This window comes from Brassica rapa, chromosome A05 (genome assembly GCF_000309985.2).
Source record: "Brassica rapa cultivar Chiifu-401-42 chromosome A05, CAAS_Brap_v3.01, whole genome shotgun sequence".
Taxonomy (NCBI): Eukaryota; Viridiplantae; Streptophyta; class Magnoliopsida; order Brassicales; family Brassicaceae; genus Brassica; species Brassica rapa.
Window position 1 is genome coordinate 27,957,231 of NC_024799.2, and position 27,983 is coordinate 27,985,213.

Below are 27,983 nucleotides of genomic sequence, written 5' to 3' on the forward strand. Positions count from 1 at the left end.
CCTAGCCCGGACAATTGTAACTTACTCATGTTGTTTTAATTTTTAGCATTTTTTATTTCTGTAATTTACAGCAATTAACATAGTTTTTTTTTTTTCAACAGAGCTTTCATATGATCAAATTATCAGTAACTGCTTTTTCAAAATAATATTTATAATCATGTAACATAATAATCTCCTCTCCAGAGGTGAAGGAAGCTTGAGTAAGCAAAACAGCATCAATTACACAATTCCATGAACCCAATTATTCAGCTTTTAGATCCAAATCAGCTTTGATTTTTATTCAAAAGAGACAGAAACAAAACAACAAATCACTCACTCAGAGCATAAACCAGAGCTCTCACATTCTTACTTGGTCTTGGTGGGAACCCATGGTTGGTACCGAGTCCAGTTCTTTTGCCCCGGGTTCAAGGTATGTCCTTTCGAATGGTAAATGTATGCATCACCATGTCCAGAGAAGTTCTCTCTATGCTCAATCCCATACCTTTTTGGTTTCTGACTCAACAGCTGAGAGAGACATTAAATTTTCTTTCAAGTTAGGAAGCAACTTATTATAACTACATAATATTTAAAATCGGTTTTATATTTATATACCTCATCTCCAGTGTGATCAGTGATGAAATGAAGCCACCCGTGCCATTCTGCTGGTACTTGAGATGCGTTGTAACGATCCTTCGATGCGTACTCTACCCACCTATGTCTACCTGTTAGCAAGTGGACTCAATGTTTATATGTAAATAAAGCGAATTGGATAGAGTATACACTCACAGTCACACCACTATGTTTTTACCAAATAAAAGTATGCAATTTAGCAGATAAATAGATGTTGGTTCGATAAACAGTTCAAGGGTTAAACCAAAATGCTACATTTCAGAGTAGACAAGAGACATTTGAAGTAATATTAAATAAAATTCATTAGACGAGAAGAGATAAAAATAGATAGTAACTGGTATTATAAATCCTACAGTAATCAGTAATTAGCAAAAAGCATGATACTAAAGGGAAGAGCGTACCGCACTGAGTATCGCCAAGCTTCTGGTAGTATTTGTTACCGAACTTGTCCACACCAATAAGCGTTGCTCCTATGTTGTGTATTTTGGTTTGCCTTAAATAATACGGAGACAAAAAATAATAATACATTGATCAGAAACTGTGTGACTCTAACAACAAAGAAAACTACAACGATTTAAACCAGTTGAATCATGTATACATTAGATACTTACAAGAGGTTCCCATCTGGCAGACATCTCCTGTAATGAGAAAATTGAAATAACCAATTAGAGAGAATGGCTATGTTATAAGGGATCTAACAAAATCGAATCGAAGAGGACGAGAGATAAGAAATACTAACAGAAAGCCTTCTTCTCGGATCATCCTGAGGAAACCTCCGAGACCTTTCTCTCTAATCGCCTCCAACGCACTCTTCGCCACCGTCAATGCCATCGCTGTCCTCTCTCTATCTGGATCGATGTCGGAAACTCGAAACAACAAGGGACAACAAATACGATGGACAAACGTCGAAACGCACCGTTTCGTTCTGTGTGTTGCATTATTCGCATGGATCCATGCTTCATGGCCCACACTATGCTTGCTCGCTATCTCCTGAATCAACATTTTATTATTGGGCCCAAACTAAATATAATCCAATAAAATAAGCATTTTGTAACAGTCATTTTGTTGGTTAGTAATGCAATATTTTTTATTTTGCTAAATTAGTAATACAATATTCAAATCTAATATAAATGGTATTAGAATCCATTCAAATCTAATATAAATGGTATTAGAATCCAAATTTTATGGAAATTTTATTCTGAGAAACATATAATTGGAACACTACAATGTTTTTAAATCATACCAAAGAGGTATGTCAAAATAAATAAAATCATACCAAAGAGGGATGTCAAACAAATAAAATCATACCAAGGAGGGATGTCAAACAAATAAAATCATACCATAGAGGGATGTATGTATTCAAATTCAAGGGTGAGAATATGCATATCCACCTACTTTTCTTTAAAAAACTTATGTCAATTTTAGTTAATTTTAAGCACTAATCTTTTTTATGGATCCACTACATTTTGTGATTGTGCCCTCAATATCTTAGGTGATTCAATCAATTAATTTAAAATAGATAAACAAAACGTAAAATATGGAAAAGTTAAACATATAACAAATTAAAAAATAACAGCCAATTTACTTATATTTTTGTCTAGATTTACTTATGTTTTTATAGCTTTTCACTAAAAACTCACTAAAATGACAACAATAGTATACGCATTTTTAAATAGTAGTTTAATATAAAGAGAAAAATACTATAACTAATAACATTGTTTATTACATACAAAAATTATGAAAGAATACCATATAATGTTTAAATAGTCTAAATAATTTATTATCTTTTATCAGTTAAACAATATAAAGAAATATATTTTTGCTTATTGTGCCAGCAAAGATGTAGAAATAATGTGTCAATATGCAATACTATTTATTGACTTATTTAGTTATTTTACATGAATGCATTGTATTTTATTATAAACTTCCATATAATCCATGTTTATCTTTTGAATGCCACATATATAAATAGAAAAATCAAATATTACAAAAAATAACAAGAAAACAAAAAAATAATCTAGAAATAATGTATACATATATGGTACCATATATTGACTTATTTAGTTATTTTATATGAATGCATTGTATTCTATCATAAACATTCCTTATAATTTCATGTAAATCTTTGAATTCCATATATATATATAAACATATATATATATTCAGCAAATACCATATATATAAATATATAAAATAATAAGAAAAATAAAAAAAAATCTATACAAATATGTTTTCCTTCACATTTTCCCTCACTTAAGCATTTTCTGTACGTCTCTTGGCCTCCATATATTCAGTCTCGTGTGGAGTCTCTCTTTTGTTTTGTTTTGCGCATATTCCCAACCATGGCTGCTGAGAGGTTAAGGGACTTGAGTAAGCCTATGGACGTCGCTTTACTCGATTCCACCGTTGACGTCTTTTACGCTACAGGATCTAAGGAAGAAGTAAGTCGAGTATAATGTTTATGGCTCTCCATCGAAACTGTTATGCGTCTTGTCGTTGCTTTTCTTGTTCTTGTTACAACTGATTGTAACTTGTGTTAAATAAAATTACAACAATGCTTCTGACAACCACTTGATGCTTTGGTGTAGTGCATTGCGTATGTTTTCGTTACTTAGTTTAAAATCTATAACACAAGCTAATGATCAAAACATCTTTCAGAGAGCTGCTGCGGATAATATCTTACGGGATTTGAAAGCTAATCCTGATACTTGGCTTCAAGTGACTCACATCCTGCAGAACACCAGGAGTACGCATACCAAGTATTTTGCCCTTCAGGTAAGTTTAGTAAATTTGCTTATATATATCCAACGTACGAATAATGGTTACTTTTTTGAGGGGCTTTGCTTGCTCTAATTGCTACAAGGAAAAGTTCTCATGGATTCCATCTTTCAGGTGCTAGAAGGTGTTATCAAATATAGGTGGAAGGCATTACCAGTTGTACAACGTGATGGAATGAAAATTTACATCTCTGACGTCATTGTGGAGGTACATATATATATTTAAGAGCGCATTAGTTTTTTTGTTTTGTTAGAAGCAAGATGCCAGGTTAAGTAAACTGAGTTGTTTTGATAACTAATTTACCGTGTAGCTTTCAAAGAACGAAGCATCTTTCAGATCGGAAAGGCTTTATATCAACAAGTTAAATCTCATCTTGGTTCAGGTATATATCTTCAGGTTTTTTTGCTAATAGTTGTGTTACTTGGTTTATTTTCCTTACTCCTTATGATGCATTGACTATCTGTTTATTTCTGATGCTTATATACAGATCTTGAAACATGAATGGCCGGCGAACTGGAGAAGCTTTATACCTGATCTAGTTAATGCTGCTAAAACCAGCGAATCTATCTGTGAGAATAGCATGGCTATTTTGAAAGTAAGTGCATGCATATTGTCTAGTTAGTGCATTTTGCATTAGTTACGTGTGTGATGTACTTAATAACATTCCTTTTTTTTTTTTAGCTCCTAAGTGAAGAGATCTTTAATTTCTCAAGGGGAGAGATGATTCAGAGAAAGATAAACGATCTGAAAGAGTCTCTAAACAGGCAAGTTTATTTGAACCATGTTCAAATATCTTTCCATAATTTGCAAATGATGATATTGGCCATACTTTACTGAGTTATTCTACTTTCTTGTGTGCAGCGAGTTTAAACTCATTCACGAGCTATGTCTATATGTTCTCTCAGCTTCCAAAAGACCAGCACTTATACGTGCAACGCTATCTGCATTGCATGCCTATCTTTCTTGGATTCCGCTTTCGTATATTTTCCAGTCACCTTTGGTAATATATTTGGAAATAAGTGGAATAAGAAAGGTTTAACAAGTCTCACAATGACGATAGACTTGATAATTGTTACTGAACTTGTTACTTGCAGATGGAAAACCTCCTTAAGTTCTTCCCTGTGCCGGCATATAGGGATCTCACTCTTCAATGTCTGTCAAAGGTATGCCGGTTTATACATAGCCCGGTCCATGTTTTGTTGGTGTCTTTATTTTGCTGTCATATGTAATTAGTTATGTTCTTGTGGCAGGTTGCGGCACTTAAATATGAAGAGCACTACAGAAACCAAGTTGTCCAAATGTACATGATTTTCATGAAACATTTGGAGGTAATGCTGCTTGTCTTTGTGTTTTGTTAGTCTTGTTATGTTGATGTTTCAACTATATAGTTTCAATTTTTAGCTGGTTAATTACTCTTTCTGGTCGTGTATATGTCTTTAATTACCCTTGTCAGATTGACTCTAATTACTCTTTGTTTTCATGTCTGCAGGGAATGCTTCCTTTTAATATTAATATCCCAGAGGCATATTCAGCTGGAAGTACTGAAGAACAGGCAAGTCTTTTACGTGCAAATATTTTATATTTTACGGTAACATTTCGAGGTAATGCATGACTGTATATCTTTTTTACCTCTAGGCTTTTATCCAGAACTTGGCACTGTTTTTCACTTCGTTTTTCAAGGTAATTTCTCTTTCTTTTTGAAACCAAAAGGAGGAGGGTTTTGCATTTGATTTTTGTAGCCCTTTTTATCTTTTGCTTTTTATGCATTTCAAACATAATACGGTGTTTAATGTTCTTCTTGTTGCAGCTACATATAAATATCCTAGAAACTACATCCGAAACTATTCCCTTCCTACTTGCTGGTCTGGAATATCTCATTAAAATATCATATGTTGATGACACAGAAGTGTTCAAGGTACGTGGGACTTTCCCTTGCTAATACTTCTTGCCGTTGATGCATTTTTAGATCTCAGCTTTTGCTTGCTTATGAGTGAACAGGTTTGTTGTGACTACTGGCATTTACTAGTTTCGGAGTTGTTTACATCAGGTCAACGAGTAAGTCACCCCTGCACTAACTCCATAGGATTCCAAATGTGGCTACTTACGTATTTTGTCTTGATTTGCCTATTGTCAGATGGTTTTTCATCCTCCTACGGTTGGGAGCATCGAACCTGAGATCACAACACCAAAAATACTTTACTCTGATCAACTATCAAAATTAAGGGGGCTCATGATTACTCGCATGGCTAAGCCTGAAGAAGTGCTAATTGTTGAAGATGAAAATGGGAACATTGTCCGCGAAACTATGAAGGATAGTGATGTTCTTCTCCAGTATAAGGTACCAAGTTTATATATCTGCTATCTTCTGTTATATAAGATATAACAAAGAATAATAACTCGATCTAACAGTTGACTTGTTTCACATTTAACACTGTGTCAGATAATGCGGGAGACATTGATCTTCCTCACACACTTTGATCATGATGACACTGAAAGACAGGTACTTACTATGAGGGATGGAAGATTGTACTTATTGTTTGGATTAATGATTTGAAGGCTTATCTGACCTTGTTGTATTGATGCCAACTTTTTGTTGTTCTTGCAAAGATGTTGAGTAAGCTAAGCAAACAGATAAACAAAGAAGAATGGACATGGAATAATCTGAACACTTTGTGCTGGGCTATTGGGTCTATTTCTGGTTCCATGGATGTAGCAAATGTAAGATCTCCTTTCTCAGTATCTCCTTGCATCTTCAATGAACAACAGTTGAGGATTTTGTTTGTAATGCAATAGCAAATACCTTTTTTGGCTCTAGGTATTTGATAGCATCTTTCTAACGTCCCTAGTCTTCTTTATTGACCTTCCGTTCATTTATGGTCTTGTTATTATGTTTCAACCAAAATTTTGCTAGTTTTATCACATTTATTGAAACATTTGAACTCCGTGTCTTTATTACAGGAAGACAGATTTCTAGTGAAGGTTATTCGGGCTTTATTAAGTTTCAGTGGAATCATGAAGGGAAATGACAATAAAGATGTTATCGCGAGCAACATCATGTGAGTTTGTCTCTACACTATAAATGCTAATATTGAAACCTATCAAATGACTACTGGGTATGAGATTTTCTTACTACAAATGGATCACTTGTTCCCTGCTACGTACCATGATAAACTTGAACTTGTTTCAAGCATGATTCGTTTGAGTATTTGATATTTGTCTTCTTGTACATTCGTTTCAGGTATGTTTTTGGACAGTATCCAAGATTCTTAAAGGGCAATTGGCAGTATATGATGGTGATTGTTAAGAAGTTGTTTGACTTCATGCATTCGACTCAACCGGGTGTTAAGGTAATTCTTCCCTTTTTTTTTTTTTTTTTTGAATATAATTCTTCCCTTTTTCATGATTGAGAACTTTGATTTCAATACCATCCATGTACCAACAATGATTACATGTTAATATTGATAAGAAGCTATTCTTTATTTCCTTCTCGTCTGATCTTTCTAACATTAATCTGCTCAAACTAATATCCTACCTTTTTTTCTTTTAGGACATGGCTTGTGATACATTCTTAAAGATTGCTCAGCAATGCAAACACATATTCCTTGTTGTTCAGGTATGTACAAGTTAGTTTAATCCACATGGTTAACTCTTTACTTTATCATTTACATTGATGTCATGTGTGTTCATTTAGGTTGGAAAACAGGAGCCATTTGTATCTGAACTTCTAGAAAGCCTGACTACAACTATTAGACATCTTGAGCCTCATCAAATTCAAACTTTTTATGAATCTGTATGTATATATTTTTCAGTCCTTTCTCGGCAATGGTGATATGAATCTATTTATTGCCGTGATCTCACTCTCTGTCTGTCTATCTTCAGGTTGCTTGTATAATCCAGGCTGAATCAAATCCTCAGAAAATAGGTGAATACATCGAGAGGTTGATGGCACTACCTAATCAGGTTTGTTAATAAGCAATTAAGTCACTGCTCAGATCTTGTTTTCAATAGCTCGCTAAAAGTATAGTTTCCCCCTACAATGTAGAGATGGGCAGAGATTATAGTAGAAGCACGTCAGAATGTTGATTCCCTTATTGACCCTGATGTGATACATGATGTGCTTACTATCCTCCAAACAAATACAAGAGTTTCAGCTTCAGTGGGAAAATACTTCTTATCTCAAATTTCATTGATCTTCTTGAATACTCTGAATATTTACAAGTAAGTTTTTCTATACTTATACAAAACATTTACATTCTTCTTATAACTTGGGAATAATTTGGCTTTACTCTTCCTCACCAGGATGTACAGTGAACTCGTGTCAAGCAGCATTGGTGATAGTGGCCCGTGTGCTTCAAGGATATCTGTGATTAAGCTTCTAAGGTAGGACGCCTTTTTATACCAAATATATAAAAATCACAGGTCTTGATGCCCTAATAGTATATTACAAACTTGAATAATACTATTATTATTTTATGCTTCTTGTGACAGGTCTGTTAAGAGAGAAATCCTGAACCTGATAAAAACGTTTCTAGACAAAAATGAAAAAAATCCATACATTGGCAAACATTTTGTTCCACCAATTATGAATATTATACTTGCTGACTATGCAAGAAATGTTCCTGATGCAAGGGAATCAGAAGTTTTATCACTCTTTGAGACAATAATAAACCAGTAAGTCTGCTTGTCTCAGCTGCATGATTTATCAAAAGAAAAGTTGTAAGACAAAATGTAACATGAAAATGTGTTTGTGTAGGTACAAGTTTGCAATGCAAGATGATGTGCCTCGCATTTTTGAATCTGTTTTCCATTGCACTTTGGAGGTAACAGACTCTATGGTCCATGGGAATATTTTTTTACTACTATTTATGGAAGTAGAGATGGAGTAAAATATATAAAGTGGGTCAAATATCTTTTCATCTTTTAAGCAGATGATCACTAAGAATTTTGAAGATTATCCAGAACACCGGCTCAAGTTTTTCTTGTTACTCCGTGCCATTGCTACATCTTGTTTCCGTGCATTGCTACAGTTGTCAAGTGAGGTTGGTGATTCTGGTCTTTACCTGGTCGTAGTGAGCTATCATCATCTCTTTCTATATCAACTGGTCACTAGTAATCCTTGAGCTTTTCTTGTTTTTTTATTCCTCTCATCAGCAACTGAAGCTAGTCATGGACTCGGTTATCTGGGCGTTTAGGCATACCGAAAGAAACATCGCTGAAACCGGACTTAAACTCTTACTTGTGTTGCTGAAAAAGTTTCAGGTTTTTAAACCTAAGCGTTTCATTTTTAGCCCTCATTATGGCATTATATATATATGTCTGATCAATAACATGTTTTCTCTCTGATTGTGACAGAAATCTGCTTTCTCTAACCAATTCTACCGGACATACTTTATGCAAATTGAGCAAGAAATTATTGCCGTGTTGACCGATACCTTTCACAAGCCAGAGTTCTATTGGCATGTGTTCGTGCTACAGCGTCTATTTCAACTGGTAAAAAATCTCTATATATACACACACACTTAAAAATCAACCATTTGCTAGTTTCTGTGGATCTTGAGGGAGGTCCATTAATATAAAACATTTTCAGGTGGAGAGCGGTGCTTTAACCGAACCTCTGTGGGATGCTTCAACGGTGCCTCAACAGTATCCAAACAATGCCGCCTTTGTTTGTGCACACACAACCAATCTTCTAAGCTCGTCATTCCCCAACATAAGTGTACCAGAGGTGACAGAATTTGTGAAAGGACTTTATGAGTTGAGAGATCACCCTGTTCCATTTAAGAATAACGTACGAGACTTCCTTATACGGTCCAAAGAATTTTCTGCTCAGGTAACATAGTTTAACTACAAAGATTGATTTTTCTCTTTTATTAAACCACATTTCATTCAAACTCAACTGAATGTTTTCTTCTTCTTCTTCTTCTTCTTCTTCTTCTTCTTCAGGATAACAAAGATTTATATGCTGGACCTATTGCTTCCGACGAGAATCCAGATGAGATGAGTGATTCTTAAAAATATTTTATTTTCATAGCAAAGTCTTTTCAAACAATGTCTCTCTTTGTAGAGCTTCGTAATAAAGAACAGAGAAGTGTGGGATTTTATTTCTTATATTATCTTGGATGATTTGGTTTTCTAGTATCAATAAAACCTTTTAGAGGATTTTATTAATAAATAAAAATTATCTACCTTATTTGTTATAGATAAAGTTGTTACATGCAATATGTTAGACCATCTTCAATGGTTTACTCTATTTTTTTACGTAACTCTATAATAAAGTTTAAATTTGCTCCAATGATACTCTATTTTAGAGTAAAAAATAGAGTAATGAACATAAAAAACAAATTACTTTAATAGAGTACCATTGAAGTATTTTTTATTTTTTATTTTATTTTATAGTAAAAAATAAAGTGGGGTTGGAGATGCTCCGTTTAGTTTAGGTCTAACTGTAGGTCAAACCGGTCTTAGTCGGTTTAATATTTTGTAAACCGAGTTACAATTGAATTGGAGAGATCAAACCAAGGTAGAATCTAAAGACAAGTGGAATCCCTCGTAACGAAAACGCTACCTTCTTCTCTCTTTCTTTCTTTCTCGGAAAGTTCTTCTTCATTTGTGAATTCTCGTTGAAATCGATCATCTTCGTTTGATTATCTCTGGTTCCTCCAGCTTCGCTCTCTCTTTGACATCGAGAAAAAAAAAAAGAGAGATTGTAATAGAGGATCATAGGCTATTGGGGGTTGACATGGGTCAAACTTTCCGCAAGCTTTTCGATACTTTCTTCGGCAATCAGGAAATGAGGGTAACTCTCTCCTTACGATCGTTTACTAGGGTTCTTCCTTTCTTTTTTTGATGGGCCGTAGCTGGGCTGTAACGATCATTCTTAGTTTTAATTCGTTTTTGCTTTGCTTTGGTATAGAAGTAAAACGAGTGATTGAGAATCTAGTTCAGTGCTGCTATTAGCTATAAGACTTATTCAATTGCAGTTTCTCTAGTTTTGTTTTTTTCGTTAATTGAGTGTTTACTTCTGCTATTATCATAAAATGTTCAGTTGCAGTTGTTTTTGTGTGTTTTGGCTCTGAAAGATATGATCTTTTTTGTAATCTGACTTTTGTTTTCTTGTATTGATGATCTTGCTCAAAATCTTATACACTGACTCAGCTTGTTAATCATCAGTGCGATAGTTTTAACTAAAGTTTTCTTGATTTTGTTGTTGTGCATTTGTTTGGAGCTACTCCAGGTCGTTATGCTGGGTCTGGATGCGGCTGGCAAAACAACGATACTGTACAAGCTGCACATAGGAGAAGTTCTGTCTACTGTTCCCACAATCGGTGAGTTAGTTAGTTTTGCTTGAAGCAAGCAGCATTTTGAATTCGGTCTCTGTGCGTTTTCTCTTTTATCTTATGATGCCGGATATGTTACTGGCTTGCTGAGGATTTTGAACTTTTTTTCTTAACGCAGGTTTCAATGTGGAGAAAGTACAGTACAAGAATGTGATGTTCACAGTTTGGGATGTTGGTGGCCAAGAAAAGCTCAGGCCCTTGTGGAGGCATTACTTCAACAATACCGATGGACTTGTATGTCTGTCTACCTCTCTCTGTGTAGTCAGATACTTATTTCACAGACTCTTTTCTCATGTTGTTTTGGAATATTCTCTGATTTTTTAATTGTTCTACGCGCTTGCAGATATATGTGGTAGACTCTTTGGACCGTGAGAGAATTGGCAAAGCTAAGCAAGAATTTCAGGTACCTTTAGTTATAACTGCACAATGCTTTTGCTAAAATTACTCTCTGCAGAGCTTCTAACCTCTGGTAAGTGATTTTCTTCAGGAGATTATAAAAGACCCATTCATGCTTAACAGTGTCATTCTAGTGTTTGCAAACAAACAAGACATGGTAAAAAATTCAAAGCTGTAGTATTTTTTTCTTATTTGTTTGTCATTTACTAATATTCATTCTTACTCTGTGTGAACCTCAGAGAGGAGCCATGTCTCCCCGAGAAGTATGTGAAGGGCTTGGCTTATTAGATCTCAAGAACAGGAAATGGCATATACAAGGCACATGTGCTCTTCAAGGCGATGGCCTCTATGAAGGCTTAGACTGGTTATCCTCTACGCTCAAAGAGGTTAGAGCAGCTGGTTTCTCATCCGCTGGCCCCTTGTTTTAACAACAACAAAAACTCGTCATACAACCAAATCAAGCTCATGGTGTCTCAAGTCTCTCTCCACCATTATATATACTTTTGATCCATAAACCAAAGTCTTCTTCTTGGCCTCTGACATTGTAATATCACCAAATCAAACCCTCTTGGAAGACCTTTTGTAATGGAAGTGCCTTTTCTTTTGTGTCTTGAAAGCCAATGTTAGTATCAACTATACTCACTGTTTGCATGATACAACACTTGATCTTCATTATATACACTGATGAAAAAATGTAATATATGCAAAATTATCGTTAATTGTCACTTTGAAGCTATATGATGGTGATGATGAACAGAGCTCAGTCAAGATTTAGTAAAGTAGAGAAAAATTACGAATTTAAAAAAAAAAGGGAGGAACGTGGTGGTGATAAATTTGTTTTATATGCAAAAATATCGTTAATTGTCCGTCCCTTTGAAGCTATGTGATGGTGATAAATGAACAAAGCTCAGTCAAGATTTAGTAGAGTAGAGAAAAAATACGAATTTAAAAAAAAAAGAGGAGGAACGTGGTGGGCCTAAAAATAAGAAGCCTTAAAGCTTACGTTAATGGGCCTTTAATTCGGTAACGTAAGCACGCGCTTTTCGGGAGCGCGTGTTAATAATAGGAACGGCGCGCCTCGCAATAACCATCCGGAGGAGAGAGAGAGAGAGAAACGGAGTAACGGAGAGGAGAGAGAGAGACGAAAGACGACGCGGAGGTTTCAGAGAAAGAGAGAGACGGTGGAAAGCAGAGAAGAAGGTTTTTAAACCTAACCTACGGAAGAGAGAGAGAGAGAGAGAGAGAGAGAGAGAGAGAGCGTAGGGTTATTATGGGAATTTTCCAAATCTGAATGGAAACCTTAGTCCTCGCCGGATTCGCCGCGAGTCGTCTGTATCACCGCCTGCTGAGCTGCTTTTCAGGTAGATCAATACATCACCGTAGACGGAACTTGTTATCTCTAGAGAATGGTAGACTTTTTGAGACCTGTTTCCTCGTAGTTACTTAGGAAGAAACTCGTAGAGAGAGTGTGATCTTGATGGAAGGTGCGGCGGGTTGCACGGTTGGTTCGATTGTGTGGGTGAGGAGGAGGAACGGCTCGTGGTGGCCAGGGAAGATACTGGGACAGGATGATCTTGACTCTACTCATATCACCTCTCCACGATCTGGAACTCCTGTGAAGCTTCTTGGAAGAGAGGATGCGAGTGTGTAAGTAGTCTCTTTCTTTTATCTTTGTATAATAACAAACTCTCATTGGTTTTGGATTTGATTATTTTTTTTGTTTCATGTGTATTTTAGGGATTGGTACAACTTAGAGAAGTCCAAGCGGGTGAAGCCGTTTCGGTGCGGCGATTTTGATGACTGCATTGAGAAGGTGGAGAATTCGCAAGGGCTGACGATAAGAAAGAGGGAGAAGTATGCTCGTAGAGAAGACGCGATTCTCCATGCGCTTGAGCTTGAGAAGGAGATTCTGAAGAAGGAAGTGAAAGTAGAGAGGCCTAGGCCTAGGGCTAGGGGGGACTCTCCTGATGCAGCAGCCAAGGAGAGAATGGTTGTGTCTAGGGTTCATGATATCTCTAATGGTGGTCTAGGGCGTAACCATGTTGGTGTTGTTAGGCATTTGGGCAAAGATAAAGAGGAGGAGCAGACGAGATTTGAGGAAGAGGCACAGCCTCGGATGAGAGGGTTGCAGGACTTTGGGCTAAGAACCGCCTCTTCGAAGCGAAAGTTTTCATCTTCCAATGGTCCTGCTGATACTTCCTTCAAGTCTCTGGCGAGAAGCAACTCTTCAGCTTCTTCTAGTGGAGATCATAGCATGGAGAGGCCTAGTTTTGCCCTCGGTAAGATGATTTTTTTGGAAACTTCCTGAGTGTGTAGATGGTTGTTGGACACTAAAAGACTTCTTGTGCAATTTTGACTCTGTTGCAGGAAAGGAGAAGACTAGGAACTCGATGGAGGCTAAAAGGACTAAATACATGTTTGCACCAAATGAATCTAATGATGTTTTAGATCTGCATGAGAGTTTGCTAAGCCACAGGGCGGCAATGCATTCATCCTTTGCTGGTGGTGACCATTCTCGTTATTCGCTTTCAGAATATGACCCTCCTGAGTTTTTGGAAGATGTTGAATCTGTTTCTTCTGAATCCGAAACTGATTCTTCTGATATGGAGGAGGATACTGATGATGACATTCCCTTGCTGTCAGGTGAAGCTTTTCTCAACAGCTAAAAGCTAGTTTACTATCATATATATATTTCACTACTTTTGCAAAACTTAGTTTTCAGTTGTGTTAAACGATACTCACTTCTGATTCTTCTTTGTCTGCCATTGCTGTCAAGCCTCTGAACTTTAGACTCTAGTTAACCGTTTTGATTGCTTGGATCATAGCTATCTCTATCTGTGCGTAGTTTTAAGCTATTCCCTAACTAGAGTTTGAAATCTTCTCACTCCAGGAGCTGGGCGTCATTCAGAGCAACACAATCCTTTCAGTAGACATATGTCAGCAGAAGATGAAAGCACCAGCAGTGAGGAAGACTGTTATGAATCATCCATGTCTGGCGACTCTTCTCACCTTTATTCCCAAGATCCAGATAATGAAGCTGGTACGGTTTCCAAGTGGCAGCTCAAGGGAAAGAGAAACATGCGCAATCTTCCAAGAAGGTCTGCACGTAACGGAAGATATTCTGAATATAAGAGAAGGGCATTTGGTCAAAAGCCTATGGGCTATGGATTAGATTCTAGTGGGACAAATGATATGAGCGATGGAACTGATGACACTGATCCCAACGAAAGACAGTTCAGGGACAGAATGATTGGACCAGGTGATGATGAGTATCGGCTCTCATCTATGGTTGCATCCGGATTTAAGAACATCTACAGCCATGACATGCTGGACTGGGATGATGATCCTTGGGAAGGCCAGATTGGTAAGAAGAAGCGATGGGAGGAAAAATTTGAAGGTTCAGGTCAGGAGTTCCATGCGTCTTCTCATCGACATTCTAGAAGAAATATGTATTCTCCGTTGATGGATGTGGAACTAGAAGTACGAGGAAGCTATCAGAAAGGGCCTGTCCCAATTGTCTCCCTGATGAGTAAGTTAAACAGCAGAGCGATAATTGGACATCCAGTTGAAGTTGAAGTCTTAGCAGATGGTTCCTCTGAGCCATATATACAGAGAACTGAGTACTTCGGCAATGAAACAACGTACCATGACAAGCCCTTTCTACTTCCCCATGCTTGGAAGACTGCAAGAAGGAGTAGCTCACGCGTTCCACGGCTGCAACCATTATCACCATCACTTGAAGCCGATGCTGATGTTCATTCTCCGGCAGATCAGGGAAGAAAACCGTTTTTTAAGAAACTTGGTTCGGGAAACTTAAGTACTGATGATAACTCGTTGAGGAGAAGCAATCTAATGCACATTCCACGACCACCTGGTGAGAGAAAGCAGCAGCAGCAAAAGAAGGTGATGAAGAACACAAACGCAACCCCTAGTCAAAAGACCAGGGCACTGTCATCATTCGGCAGTGAACAAGCACACAGCGGGATAAAGGCGCTGGGGGATGGGACTCACGAGCTATCTAACAGACGGGTACTACAGGGACCACCAACCGTGGCCTGCATACCGGTCAAACTAGTATTTAGCAGATTACTGGAGAAAATAAATAGACCGCCATCAAAGCCGCTGTGAAAGCTTAGAAGAGATCAATAACAAGAGCTCTGTACTCAAAGCCTAAACGAGATTTACAGGTACAAAACATATAACCGTGTCTTGTGTCTGGTTTTCGTAGAATGGGAGTCACGTTTAGGGCATCAAAATTCTGGGGGTGATGGGTCTTTTTGAGTAACCATCAGGCTTTCATTATGTACTCTCAGGGAAAGTTAGTCGTAGGGAGAACAATTACGTAGAGAGACTCTGGTTACTTATTGGTACAGATGAGGTGAAGAGTTAGAACAATGATACCACTGGTTCGTTTTGTATATTAATCACTCTCTTGAGAAAGCTTCGTCTCTTTGATTTAGTTCCAGCTTTAGATTTATTAGTGTTAAAATCTATTTCTGTGTTTTCATTTGCTGAGTCTTCTGCTGGCTAATTAATTTACTCGATCATATCATCGACTCGATTTGGTTCGGTTTGAAATTATATTATAAAACCTTTAGACATTGAAAGCAAAAGGACCCTTCAGACATAACAGACCTTGGAAGGTTTTTCAGGATACTACTACTTGACATACAGTTTGTCTACTTGGAAACTTATTACAACATTAAACATCAGAATAAAACGGTCGGAGAAAGAGAGACTTAAACATGGTGAGTCTTGTCCGAGTCCTCGAGACTTATGGGACGAAACCAAGCAGTCTCCTCCAGCACCGCCGAGTCTTGGCGAGTAGCCTCCGCTGTGGCACTCTGATCAGTCGTGGAAGGGCCAAAGACTCCGGTTTGAGGATGAGGAGACCAGTATTTATCAGAATCTGGCTTTATGACGTCGTCAGGAACTGCAGTTGCCTGCAATTCATCCTCCACGTTCTTGTCATACCCCGAGGAGTGACCACTCCTGTTAAAATAAAATTTAATATCTGATTAAAATTTCCAAGGAAAATAAATAAAAACTAATTTTCCTGTTGGGTGGGAGATTGTTGATGGGTAGGTGAGACACTGCCACCATATAATACCCACAACAAGAAATGAATTCTTATAAATTCTCTGGTCTTTCTATATTTATTAAAGATAGAAAGTTTTGTTTTCTGAAAGGTGAACCGAAAAAGCCTTCAAATAAAATATAAATCAAGTAATGTCAAATATGTCATGGTCAGCTTGCTATCAATTTACATATCTACAAAGCTGTCGGTCCGATTCTTATCGTAATCTCAAGATATTAAATAATCAGCCACGTAACACCTACTACTCACATAAATACTATGGGTTTTTTATGTACTATAGCAAATAACTAAAAAAATGTTCTGATTTTTAGAATGGAAATTGAAAACCATTAGCTGCTGGTTAGAGTTTTAACATTTAAAGTCGAGTGATTAAGTGAGCGTTTCAACAACTGCGAGTAAACTACAAAAGGTTATTTAGATGTCAGTCAATTCATTGAATGGCACGTGTCGACCTTTGAATCGGATTAGATTTGGTATTATCCATTTAAGCCAAATGGCATATGCCATTTATCGTCCACTGTACATCACTTGTGCTTTCTGTACGAATATTTATAAAATAAAAAAGGTTTCACCTTTAATAAAGAGTTTGAAGATTTTTTTAGTACACTTGTACCAAAACCAGAGTTTTTTCTTATCTATTTCATTTTAATTAAGCAAATATGATTGAAAAAGAAGAAAAGGGCAAATCTCTAACATTGAAAATATACAAATATGTAATATTTTAATTGATCTGAATCCTTACCTCCTAAAAACATAGATATATGAACTTTTTGGATCTAGGATACTCGAATAGTACCTTCAAATTTAAAGTGTTTGGACTAACAAGACAATGATAATACATACACAGACACAATCAAACACCAAATCTCTACTATAATTTGTTTTCTGACGTAGAAAAAAAAATAATCAGTTTCACCATATTCAATACGTTATGCTACACACTACACCGTTGTGGATACGTAGTTTCTTTTCTCATTTTGTTGTCAACAATTTATATATTTTTGACTTAGTTTCGAAAAAAAATATGCAGTGAAAGAGAGAGAGAGTGTGTGTTTGATTGATACCTTGAAGTGAGGAGAGCAGTGGCGGTGGCGCGTGAGGAAGCGCGTGGAATGACAGCGAGCTTCCTTAGGCCGGTGATCAATTGAAAGCTCTTCGATCTGGTTGCCATAAAACTCAGTTTCTTCGTCAGAGATTAGTAGAGAAGAGAGAGGTTTTCTTTCTTTCTTTACTTCTTTTGTCTGTTGTAATAGTCAGTATGGTGATTTAACACCGTTTATTATGTGCTATATATGCTTTTTGAAAGAGATGGCATTAGCCAATCTTGATCCACGTCTCTCACCTACCGAACGCTGCCGTTTCGCTTTCCTCTAACGCCGTTACTTGACGGATGGACGGTGCGTGATTCAACGCATTAAAGATACGACCCGTTAAAGATTTTGCGATTATATGGGCTGTAATCTAAGCCCGGCCCATTTAAAGTCCTCTACATCTTCAACAACGTGCGACACGTTCCTCAACATCGTCTCATTTCACTTTGGAAAATTCAAACTCCGAAGAAACAGATTCAGATCCACCGATCTAGATCCGCGACGAATGGCTCTCGAATGGGTTGTGCTAGGCTACGCGGCGGCGGCGGAAGCGATCATGATCGTGCTCCTGACGATGCCGGGGCTCGACGGACTCCGCAAGGGACTCGTCGCCGTCACGCGCAACCTCCTGAAACCGTTTCTATCCATCGTCCCGTTCTGCCTCTTCCTGCTCATGGACATCTACTGGAAGTACGAGACGATGCCTTCGTGCGACGGAGACTCCTGCACGCCTTCCGAGCACCTCCGCCACCAGAAATCGATGATGAAGTCACAGAGGAACGCGATCCTCATCGCCGCCGCGCTCGTGTTCTACTGGATCCTCTTCTCGGTTACTCATCTGGTGGTCAAGATCGAGCAGCTTAACCAGAGGGTCGAGAGGCTCAAGAACAAGGATTGATTGATTGATCGTCTCAGGTTCAAGTCAGTGCCAGTCCTTTTTTGGTTTTGGAGTATTTTGAATGATTCCATTATGTTTTTGTTGTTTCAGTGCTTCTGATTTGTGGATTGATGGACTTTAATTATCCTACTTTTATATGCTTGTTTGCTTGACAAGATTGAGATGGAATTTTCATTGGCTCATAATGTGTTCAGTGATTCATTGAAATCAGCATTGGTTGATCCTATGTCACACATTGTGATATTTTTGATGCTAATGCCTTCTACGAGTTAGAGATTGGGATACAGTTTTGACTTTGTTTAGTTTTACTCAATCTCTTATGTGTAGTTTTCCCTGCTGTACAAATTTTATGATGCATCTGGAATCTTTTAAGTCGTAGTATGTGATGATTGATAGACGCCATGTTTTATGACTGGAACATATCCATTTCTTTACTCGTCCAAAAAATAGAAGAAAAAAATTTTAGTTTTAGTAACTCGATACAGAACGATGCTTTAGAGCTGAGTAGAGTAAGTAATGCACAACTTCATTTTTCTTTTTTCCTCGTTTATAGATGAAGTTCAACTATCATTTGTTAATTTATCGAACATCAAAGATGATTGATTATATGTTTGTGTTAATGTTTCTAATTGAGGGGATGGTTGATTAAAGATGGAAAGATCCTAATGATAGTGATTTGTGTACCACTAACGTAATAATTTAGCGTACTAACTTTGAATACATTACCCCCCCCAACAAGTGTTTTAGTACTGCATATGTTAATTGACGCTTGAGCTCATAAATTCTATCATGTGCTAAGTGGCCCGTACATAAATGCTTAAAATAAAGTTTGCTTATCAATCATGGCCCCATAAGCCATTGAAACTGTTCAACATAGTTCGACACGTATTGTTAGGTTCGTCGCAAAGATTCTCGCTGTCTCTGCCATCTGTTTCCACTCACCACGTACTATGCATCAAGTCTCCGTCCATTACTCCTTTCTTTTCACGTGTCACGATCAGGCACAACCAGTCCCAAAAATATCTTACACCGACCAGAAAACTTTATTATATAACGACCGCAGAACCAGAACCCATGTTCATGGGCGTGAACATGTTACTTGTGAAACAGAACTCACAATATAATGTTTTGAACTAGATAACAATATGCGTTTAAAAAACATTTTAGACATGAAATCTACCAATAAAGTGTGCTTATAATTGTCAATTAATTTTAATTACTGTCTTACCATACACGATCATCATTACCACCATAATAGTAATTTTTTTTTGTATAAAAGCTACTGTTTCTGCTCTCAAGTCTTGAAGCGGCTTTGAAGAAGAAAAAAACATGCACTATCAAGAACAGATGGAGTCTCTTATGTTGGGTGAAGAACGCAGACGTGGAAACTGCGTTAGGGACGCAGATGAAGGTTTTAACTCTCCGTCTTCTTTTCCTAACTCTCCTGACGATTCGGACCGTCGCAGTTCATCTTCTTTCAGGTAAGAAGAATCAAGAATCTTTTCGTTTTTTTTCTTTCTGCTCGTTAGTTTAGATCTTGTTAAAATAAACCTTGTTGTTTTCACGACAGGAGAGGGTTGTCAAAACATTACAAAGGTAAATCTCAGTCATTCACATCCTTGTCGGCAGCGTTAACAGTAGGGGCTCTCGCAAAACCCGAGAATCCTTTCAACGTTAAACTGAAGCAGCGACGGGGGAACACTCACTGTCGACGGCTCTCCGGATGTGGAGGTGCATCGGAGCAAAACTTAGGCGTGCACGACGCTTTCCACTCCGGAAACGGTAGGCCGCCGAGACTTTCCGGTAACAGAGCGCCTCCGAGAGCCCAGACGCTCTCGGCTGCTCATATATCGGCTTTGCTCACTCGAACCTAAACCGGAAAGTTTTTAGCATTTTTCTTTCTCTAAACCGGAACCGGGTTCCGTCTGGGACGATGTTTTCCTAGCTTCCGTCTTCTTAATCGTGTGAATGTAAAAGTTATGAAGTATGTTGACTCCTTTAATCGTTTTGTAAATTACAGTTAATTAAATTAACTCAAGCCTACACTTGCACCGTACAAGATAAACAAAAGATTCTCAATTATCATGTAGACGACGTAGTAACTCGCGATGTGTAAACAAAAGATTCTCAATTATCATGTAGACGACGTAGTAACTCGCGATGTGTCATGATGAAATAGATTAAATGTTTTTTAATTATACTAAGAGTTTAATTAAGAGCATGATTAACATTGACTATTAATTTTGAGTTCTTAACTTATGATTTGATTTTTTTTTTATAATTTCGATTAAAAATCGGTTTTTATATCTTCGGTTCTTAGCTTTTCTTAGTTAAAAAATAAGAAATAGTTTTTAACTGAAACTAAAAACCCACTCTAAAAACTTAGGTTAATCTAAAAGACATTGTAAAAATGTTGAATTTGTAGTTCGGTCCGGTTTCAATTTAGTTTTTATATGTTTTCGGTTAATACAAATTAGTTACTATATTAAAATTATTTCTATTTTTTTAGTTCGGTTTATATATTATCAGTTTTTTTTTTGCAACATTTTTTATCATCAGTTTTCTGGAAAACTAGAGTAATTTAGTAAACAAAAAAAAAAAACAAGAATTTTAAGAAAATAACACGTTGCAATTCTCACCTACTCACCGGTCCAGCCGATTTTGAAAAAACATATAGATAAAAGACTAACCACTATTTACTTTCCACCACCAAAGCCATAGAGTCTTTGGAGTTTGAATATACTCTTATCCTTACTTCTAAAATATTTGTATTTGTAGAAACCATATTGGTTCTACAAATCATATCAACAATTACATACAGACTTTCTGTATAATCAGAACATGGTGGTCAAACTATTTGGGCAGATAAAAGCAGGTAATCCACAAAGAGTATTGCTCTGTTTTCTGGAAAAGGGCATCGAGTTTGAAGTTATCCATGTCGATCTCAATACATTTGAGCAGAAAAAACCAGAATATCTTCTTCGTCAGGTAATCTTTTCTAATTATTATAGAGAAAACAAATTGATTATATAGTCTACTTGCGTAGTTCTTATGTTCTATACTTGTGTTAGCCGTTTGGTCAAGTTCCAGCTATTGAAGATGGAGATCTGAAGCTTTTTGGTAAGATAATCTCTCCAAATTTATTAAAACTTAAGTCGATTTGTTTCTTGACTAAGTCAGAAGTTACTGAAAAGATAAATACTTTTTTTTTGATAAATACTTTTTTTTTTGTAACTGGATAAATACTTCTTACCCTAAAGAATCACGAGCCATATCGAGGTATTACGCGACCAAGTATGCGGACCAAGGAACGGACCTATTGGGCAAGACCTTGGAGCAACGAGCCATCGTGGAACAGTGGATGGAAGTTGAGGCTAACTACTTCAACGTTGTGGTTCTACCTTTAGTTATAAACATCGTGTTTACACCCAAGTTCGACGTTGCTTTGGTGGAAGAGCTAAAGGTCAAGCTCGATAAGGTCCTGGATGTATATGAGAACCAGTTAGCTATGAACCGGTATTTGGCTGGTGCTGAGTTCTCATTGGCTGATTTGACTCATATGCCCGGTATGAGGTATATAATGAATGAAGCCGGTTTGGGGAGCATGATTACGTCTAGGGAGAATGTTAACCGGTGGTGGAATGAGATGTCGGCTAGACCGGCTTGGAAGAAACTTATGGAAATGGCTGCATATTAAACAAGTTCTAGGTTTATTATTGTTGCCTGTTGGTGATGAATAATGATGATGTTGTGGTTCGGACCAAATGAGTTTTTTAAACATTTTCTGTCTTTCCCCCTAAATAAAGTTAATCTCATGTGTTATTGTCTTTACCAAATAATGTTATTTAAAAAGATGCTTTGATAGACGTTTTTGATAATCATAGAAATTAATTAAGATTGTTTTATTACTTAATTAATGGTTTCTTTTGAGAATCCATAGAAGAAAAAAGGAGCACAACCACTAGGACATTTCCTGAGTAATCTCTACGCATATTTATATGACCAACTTCTGAAGAAAAATAATAACTGAAGAAACTTTGTGGAAATTTTAAGCTCATATCCATTTGCACTCGAGATTAGATGATATGATCGTTTGTTGGGCATTAACATATGTATACACATAAGTTGGTTGAATGTTCCAATTTTATAACTATACTACAACGTAACTCCAATAAATAAATAACAAGAATGAGATGTATACAGGTATATGTTAGTGTACAGTATATATAAAACACTCTCTTTGCAGGGCGTATATAAAAATCAGTAATTGTAAGAAATTAGAAAAAAATCGTAAGATATTTGTAATATTGCTGAGCTATTAAACTAACAAGATTTAGTTTTATCTTCGTGATCTTCTCAGCTCTTTGTACCCAAGAATCGTTATCTTCTTCAATGAACAATATTCTGTCTTCCACATTGTGATTAATGAGATTAATGTGAACTTTCAACGTGTGAGATGGTACGACTTGGTGATATAGAATCTTCGTTGTTTGATATGCCGAGATGAGCATATGGTTGTTAACCCTAATTTCTTCTTCAACCACCTCAAATCCCGATGAATCTACGGCTTCATTTATATTCACGTCTTCTTTGTTAGCTTCTACTCGATTTACGTTTTCCTCGTTATACATATCAAACGAGAAGAAGTCATCGATATCTATGTTGATATTGGTATTGTCTCCTGTAAATTAAGCGAGTTGTAGTTATCGTTAGATAAGAAAAATACCTAAACAATCTTGAATGCGAAACAAAATTTTATATCATACTCACCATGAAATCCAAGATCTTGGTTATTATCATCAAAAGTCGATATGATCTTCTGCTCTTCGATATAACCCTGTTCAGTTTTCATGCAAAAAAGTTAATCTAAGGCTGAAATATAAATAACGTGAACGACTATCTTTAAATAATTTGATTATAAGATACCTGGTTCATATAATTATTTGACACTATTAATGGTTCATCATAGTTGCCTACATGGATCACTTGATCACCAACGGTATTATTATAATGGTTGGAGTTGCTCTCAGCGAAAGTAAAGTCCTCCAAAACGCCATGATTGTTGTTGTGAGTCGTACTCGTATTATAGAAATCGTAATTGCTGACCGCAGAGTTCTCTATACGCAACGGTGGTAGAGATATATTGTGTTGTAACATTGAGCATTCGATCTCATTGTTAACCTACATGAACATATACAAAATGCAATTTAAATTCGTCATTAAAAATTGTTGTACACCTTTGATCATTATATTTTAATTTGTTGGTGGCTTTATAAAAGTTTGATATATTACCTTATATGGAGTAGGGAACGGTGGATAAGAAGAACCATAGTATTGTGACCAGTTTTGGTTACTGGCGTTTGAATTAAAACGTCCGTTTCCAATTTGAGGCCGGAATGCGTTTTGAACTTGATGAGTAGTTGAACTGATCTCTAGATCTGAACAAGGGTCAAAACTCGAATTTCCACTCACATTTGACATAGCGTGGATGTAAGAACGATGCTGATCTCTTGGTTTAGCTTCAATCACAATCTTTTTAAACACACGACAAAGTGCATATGCATCCTGAAAAAAATGATAAGTATATTAGACTATATCCTCTAATAAGAGATGATTAGTCGAATCAATTAGCTAGTCGACCCGACAAACCTGCATGCCGTATGCAGAAGGCTCGCATTCATTTTCATCTAGTCGATATTCATGCATGACCCAACCGGTTCTAATACCATGTGGCGCGCGTCCACGGTAGTAAACTAATGTCTTTTTGGTTCCAATGGCTCGATCTCTCCAACTAACACGGCGGTCTTTACCCGTTGCCTTCCAGTACCCGCCTTTAGTTGCTCGGTTTGTCCTGGAACCGTTAGGATACTTCCGGTCTCGTGGGCTGAAGAAGTACCATTCTTGGTCTTTGCTCGGAAGCAAGGACTTCCCTATCATTGAATTTATTATTCATCATTATTTTATACATCGTGTATTTATATCTAATAAAAATTTGCCAATACATAATAAATCCAGAATTCAAGAGTATATCAGTTAAAATCATTGGCGTGTTTACAACTAAAGCTTGTCTTATTAAAAGCTTAGTTTAAATGAATAAACAATTCTCTTGAAAACTAATGTTTACGAGCACTATTTTCCGTTGAAACCCAAAATTATGATTTAGTTTTAAACATTTACCTGAAACTATAATAAATGAATATTGTACTTATGCAAAGAACAAACATGTACTATTATCCGGACGAAATTAAAGTATAAATAGGGTTTCTTCATCATTGTTATATTCTTATTCTTTTCTTCAGCCTCTCTTGCTTCTATTGGTTATAGACTGACAAATAATGATTCTTAATTACAAAGGTTGATAACTTAATCCAAATAAGTTTTGTTGAATTTCAAAAATAATAGTATAATCGAGTGCGTTTTTCTTTAATTTAAAATATCCTAGTAATATCCTAGTTTGTAAAAGAGATTTGGATCTTATAGTAGTAATGTAATAAATTATACTCATGCATACATGCACAGAGAAAATACAAATATTACCTGGCAAGTCCCATGGCTCGCACTTGTAGAGATCAACTTCAGCGATAACCTCAAGTTCGATTTCTAGACCGTTAATTTTTCTTTTCAGATAGTAGGTAATCAGCTCCTCATCGGTTGGATGAAATCTGAAACCTGGAGGTAACGAGACAGGAGACATATACAAGTTATTCTCGGGGATTATTTTGCTTGGATCAGCTTCAAGAAAGAGAGAGAGAGAATAAAGACTGGACACAAAGAAGAAGTTATTAAAGAACTGAATGTTTTGTATTCGTTGAGGGTTTGGAGATGAAGGTTATATATATAGAGGAGAAAAGACGTAAGAAATGAAAAAGGGGAGCAAAAGTGAATAAAAGGGAAGGTCCCTATCCCAAAGCAACAAATATTATTTAGACTAGAGCCTTTCCCGGGCTATGCCCGAGTTGTTTTCATATATTTTAGTTAAATTAAAATTACTTTGTAATTTGTATCTATATATATATATATTTCTATACTTAGACTGATTACGCTATATACTATAAGAACTCACACTATAATTGGTAAACCTTATTAATATTAGTAATGTCCGAATCCTTTAATCACATAACGTGCATATATATATATGTTAGATTTGTTAATTTATATGAGCCACCAAATTTCTAATCCCAAACCAGAAATAATCTATGGTAATGTTCTTTACATCCGTGCATATGCTTGTTGTTCCTGTTGTCAACGTTTTCGTTTTCGTTGCTTAGAAAAAAAAAAGGGAAGGAAAGAAGTTTGGATGATAATTATTGACACGTTTTTTGCCTTTTGCTTATAAAATATAGCTTTTGGTGTGGAATATTTATGTTGTTCATACTTTATTATGATGAAATTACAATATTTAGCTTGGTCAGTTTATAGAAAACTAATATTTGTATTGTTTCTCTTTTTCTGTTATGTATGCTTTCTCTACAGTTAGCAATCTAAAGTCACTTTTGAAAATGCATTGATTTATAATATGTTGTAACAAATATATTATTGTTAAATGTTTCATTTTTTATGCATATCACCAATTTTTAAAATCTTTCAACATCACAATATTGTATCTGTGAGATAGATAAATTAAGGTATTTAATTTGCAAGAATATTTTCTTCAAAACTTTTAAATGATATTAGTTTGCCATATGTACGACTTGCTTATTATTATTATTTTTAAGATGCAAAGAATATGCGCGCTACAACAAAAATATTATTTCAACTTGGCATAACTATCATCAGAACTAACACTAATCCATATTTCCATGTTAATATCTTAATCTCCTCCTTTTTTTGGCTCAACCTTCATACATTTCATTAACCCAATAGTTTACACATTATCACCCTCCACTAAGACATTCAACCAACTTGGCAACAGAATACAATATAGGGGAATTATTCTAAAAAAAGAGAGATCTTCCTTTGCAATTTTGTCTGCCACTCTATTTCCTTCTCTAGCTTGAAAGACTACCATGTGATCTCCTATCTTTAAGTGCACGAGTTGAATATCTTGGATATGGGGGTTGAGAGCAGGCCTTGGTTCATCTTCCTGCAAATCATACCAAAGATGGATTGAATCTGTCTCACCAGGATCATACCAAATCATATGTATGATATACTACAAAAAATTTTATAATATATCACATAAATAGTATCACAAAAAAATGATATATTAAATCTTTGTTAAGTAAGTGAAGATCAATTAAAAGAAATATTGTATTTTCATATACGTGTAAAAATATGCAGTTTACTTAGGGCTGTTCAATATGGTAAAACCGAACCGTACTAAACCGAACCGAACCGAAATAGATAATATGGTTTGGTTTTGGTATATACCATATAAACCGAATGGATATAATTTTATAAAAACCGTAGGATTTGGATATGGTTTGGTATATAACCGATTAAACCGAATAAACCGAACAAAAGCGATTAAAAGTAGAAACATGTAAATATATATCTATTTTATAACAATACATGAAAATCTATTTGTTACATAAGTTAAATTTTTTGTTAATACCTATTACCATAATTTTATAGTAATAAAAAACCTTAATTTGTAAAACACTTGAACTATAACTAAATGACAATACATAGACAATTGAGACATCTTATTTTCTAAGTCTTTTTTTGATCTTTTTGCTTTATTTTAGTCTTCACTAAATTAATATGAAGATTATAAATTTGATGGACAATAATTAATGGAAAATTTTCAATTGAAAAAGCATGACTTTAACAAACACTAAATATGGAAGAGTGGAAAAACTGTTCTTTCATGTTTATGTTTTGTTTCATATTTTTATTTTCAAAATTTCAAGCTATGATTTTAGTTATAGATTTGATTATTTTATTTGATGGTAGAATCATTTTTACTTTTTTGTTCATTTATTTGAACATGTAATATATTTTTAATAAATGACGGTGTTGACAATATGACTTTAAAATTCATATAATATGATCTCAAACAAAATAATTATGTTTTTTGGTATAAAACCGAATAAACCGAAAACCGACGGTATATAAAACGAACCGAACCGAACCGAAGTAAATATGGATTTAGAATGGTAGTTATATTTTACTAACCGAAATACCAAAACCCGAAAAAAATGAACCGAAACAGAACCGATATCTGGATTGAACACCCCTAAGTTTACTCTTAAACTTTAAATTTTTTTTTAATTTTTACTATTGTTTATGTTGTTCTTATTAGAAATCAAAGGTTTGATAAACTAATAAATATATTTTATTTTTTTTCATTAATGTAACTATTTTACATTTTGAGTGTTTTTTATATTTTTATTATAAAAGTAAGTAAAACAAAAATACTTGTCAGTACAGTTAAATTCTATATATAAATTATGAATTATTTTTCATTCTTATATATTGAATGTGTTGGTACATTTTTAAACCTATTGATTTAGATAATGTGAAAAATGAATCATTTTACAATTTGTTTTCTAAAGTTAGTTAAATAACATAACAATCTAAAATTGATTATTTTAGTATACACACATTTTATTAAAAAATTTATCAAAATGAAAATGAAAAGATATACAAAATATTTTAAATTTCTTATACATGTTTAAAAATATTTAGTGGCAAAAGAGCATTCGTTGTTATTTGAGTTTGTTTTTTTTTTAATAATTGGAGTTCGTGTGATGCATTCTGTAAGATAGAGTCCTTGATAAGATAATTTGTGGAGGTATTGGCCAACTTATTAAACGCATATTTAGAGAAGTCAT

General features: G+C 35.6%; 9 protein-coding genes across 12 annotated transcripts; 6 read left to right on the plus strand and 3 right to left on the minus strand.

Annotated features, from left to right (window-relative positions):
- Positions 1 to 122: 122 nt before the first annotated feature.
- On the minus strand, positions 123 to 1,526 carry LOC103855131 (probable NADH dehydrogenase [ubiquinone] 1 alpha subcomplex subunit 12). Its single transcript, XM_009132084.3, has 5 exons — positions 1,349 to 1,526; positions 1,221 to 1,247; positions 1,011 to 1,102; positions 592 to 701; positions 123 to 504 (listed from the first exon to the last, which is right to left on the minus strand). Exons 1-5 carry the CDS (start codon positions 1,438 to 1,440, stop codon positions 346 to 348), a joined length of 480 nt encoding a protein of 159 aa, XP_009130332.2. The 5' UTR covers positions 1,441 to 1,526; the 3' UTR covers positions 123 to 345.
- Positions 1,527 to 1,836: 310 nt separating this feature from the next.
- Positions 1,837 to 9,577, plus strand: LOC103855132 (protein EXPORTIN 1B). 2 transcript variants are annotated; one of them, XM_033292348.1, is made up of 30 exons: positions 1,837 to 3,050; positions 3,268 to 3,384; positions 3,502 to 3,594; positions 3,698 to 3,769; positions 3,875 to 3,982; positions 4,069 to 4,151; positions 4,249 to 4,387; positions 4,482 to 4,550; positions 4,638 to 4,715; positions 4,877 to 4,939; positions 5,023 to 5,067; positions 5,195 to 5,302; positions 5,386 to 5,486; positions 5,533 to 5,725; positions 5,828 to 5,887; positions 5,995 to 6,105; positions 6,346 to 6,443; positions 6,626 to 6,734; positions 6,935 to 7,000; positions 7,079 to 7,177; positions 7,267 to 7,347; positions 7,430 to 7,605; positions 7,687 to 7,767; positions 7,876 to 8,058; positions 8,141 to 8,207; positions 8,316 to 8,426; positions 8,539 to 8,646; positions 8,740 to 8,877; positions 8,975 to 9,217; positions 9,331 to 9,577. In XM_033292348.1, exons 1-30 carry the CDS (start codon positions 2,952 to 2,954, stop codon positions 9,397 to 9,399), a joined length of 3,168 nt encoding a protein of 1,055 aa, XP_033148239.1. In that variant the 5' UTR covers positions 1,837 to 2,951; the 3' UTR covers positions 9,400 to 9,577. The 2 variants fall into 2 exon arrangements, with proteins under 2 accessions (XP_033148239.1, XP_009130333.1); XM_009132085.3 differs by having other exon boundaries at positions 5,386 to 5,442; positions 5,522 to 5,725.
- A 328-nt stretch (positions 9,578 to 9,905) lies between these two features.
- On the plus strand, positions 9,906 to 11,774 carry LOC103855133 (ADP-ribosylation factor 1-like 2). The gene is made up of 6 exons (XM_009132087.3): positions 9,906 to 10,183; positions 10,622 to 10,712; positions 10,843 to 10,958; positions 11,068 to 11,127; positions 11,212 to 11,277; positions 11,360 to 11,774. Exons 1-6 carry the CDS (start codon positions 10,127 to 10,129, stop codon positions 11,546 to 11,548), a joined length of 579 nt encoding a protein of 192 aa, XP_009130335.1. The 5' UTR covers positions 9,906 to 10,126; the 3' UTR covers positions 11,549 to 11,774.
- Positions 11,775 to 12,073: 299 nt separating this feature from the next.
- Positions 12,074 to 15,625, plus strand: LOC103855134 (uncharacterized protein At1g51745). Of its 2 annotated transcripts, none has more exons than XM_009132089.3 (5): positions 12,074 to 12,481; positions 12,560 to 12,767; positions 12,858 to 13,399; positions 13,488 to 13,763; positions 14,011 to 15,625. In XM_009132089.3, the coding sequence occupies exons 2-5, from the start codon at positions 12,598 to 12,600 to the stop codon at positions 15,246 to 15,248; spliced, it is 2,226 nt and encodes a 741-aa protein (XP_009130337.1). In that variant the 5' UTR covers positions 12,074 to 12,481; positions 12,560 to 12,597; the 3' UTR covers positions 15,249 to 15,625. The 2 variants fall into 2 exon arrangements, with proteins under 2 accessions (XP_009130337.1, XP_009130338.1); XM_009132090.3 differs by having other exon boundaries at positions 12,568 to 12,767.
- A 56-nt stretch (positions 15,626 to 15,681) lies between these two features.
- On the minus strand, positions 15,682 to 17,533 carry LOC103855135 (late embryogenesis abundant protein At5g17165). The gene is made up of 2 exons (XM_009132091.3): positions 17,283 to 17,533; positions 15,682 to 16,112 (listed from the first exon to the last, which is right to left on the minus strand). Exons 1-2 carry the CDS (start codon positions 17,387 to 17,389, stop codon positions 15,860 to 15,862), a joined length of 360 nt encoding a protein of 119 aa, XP_009130339.1. The 5' UTR covers positions 17,390 to 17,533; the 3' UTR covers positions 15,682 to 15,859.
- Positions 17,534 to 17,716: 183 nt separating this feature from the next.
- On the plus strand, positions 17,717 to 18,414 carry LOC103855136. Its single transcript, XM_009132092.3, has one exon. The coding sequence runs from the start codon at positions 17,815 to 17,817 to the stop codon at positions 18,205 to 18,207; it is 393 nt and encodes a 130-aa protein (XP_009130340.1). The 5' UTR covers positions 17,717 to 17,814; the 3' UTR covers positions 18,208 to 18,414.
- A 316-nt stretch (positions 18,415 to 18,730) lies between these two features.
- On the plus strand, positions 18,731 to 20,289 carry LOC103855137. The gene is made up of 2 exons (XM_009132093.3): positions 18,731 to 19,688; positions 19,778 to 20,289. Exons 1-2 carry the CDS (start codon positions 19,537 to 19,539, stop codon positions 20,079 to 20,081), a joined length of 456 nt encoding a protein of 151 aa, XP_009130341.1. The 5' UTR covers positions 18,731 to 19,536; the 3' UTR covers positions 20,082 to 20,289.
- Positions 20,290 to 20,898: 609 nt separating this feature from the next.
- On the plus strand, positions 20,899 to 22,077 carry LOC103855138 (glutathione S-transferase F11). Its single transcript, XM_009132094.3, has 3 exons — positions 20,899 to 21,195; positions 21,279 to 21,327; positions 21,468 to 22,077. The coding sequence occupies exons 1-3, from the start codon at positions 21,049 to 21,051 to the stop codon at positions 21,902 to 21,904; spliced, it is 633 nt and encodes a 210-aa protein (XP_009130342.1). The 5' UTR covers positions 20,899 to 21,048; the 3' UTR covers positions 21,905 to 22,077.
- Positions 22,078 to 22,332: 255 nt separating this feature from the next.
- On the minus strand, positions 22,333 to 26,971 carry LOC103855140 (NAC domain-containing protein 45). Of its 2 annotated transcripts, none has more exons than XM_009132095.2 (6): positions 24,745 to 26,971; positions 23,848 to 24,137; positions 23,500 to 23,772; positions 23,134 to 23,388; positions 22,978 to 23,044; positions 22,333 to 22,888 (listed from the first exon to the last, which is right to left on the minus strand). In XM_009132095.2, exons 1-6 carry the CDS (start codon positions 24,899 to 24,901, stop codon positions 22,485 to 22,487), a joined length of 1,446 nt encoding a protein of 481 aa, XP_009130343.1. In that variant the 5' UTR covers positions 24,902 to 26,971; the 3' UTR covers positions 22,333 to 22,484. The 2 variants fall into 2 exon arrangements, with proteins under 2 accessions (XP_009130343.1, XP_009130344.1); XM_009132096.2 differs by having other exon boundaries at positions 23,857 to 24,137; positions 24,745 to 26,959.
- Between the last annotated feature and the right edge of the window lie 1,012 nt (positions 26,972 to 27,983).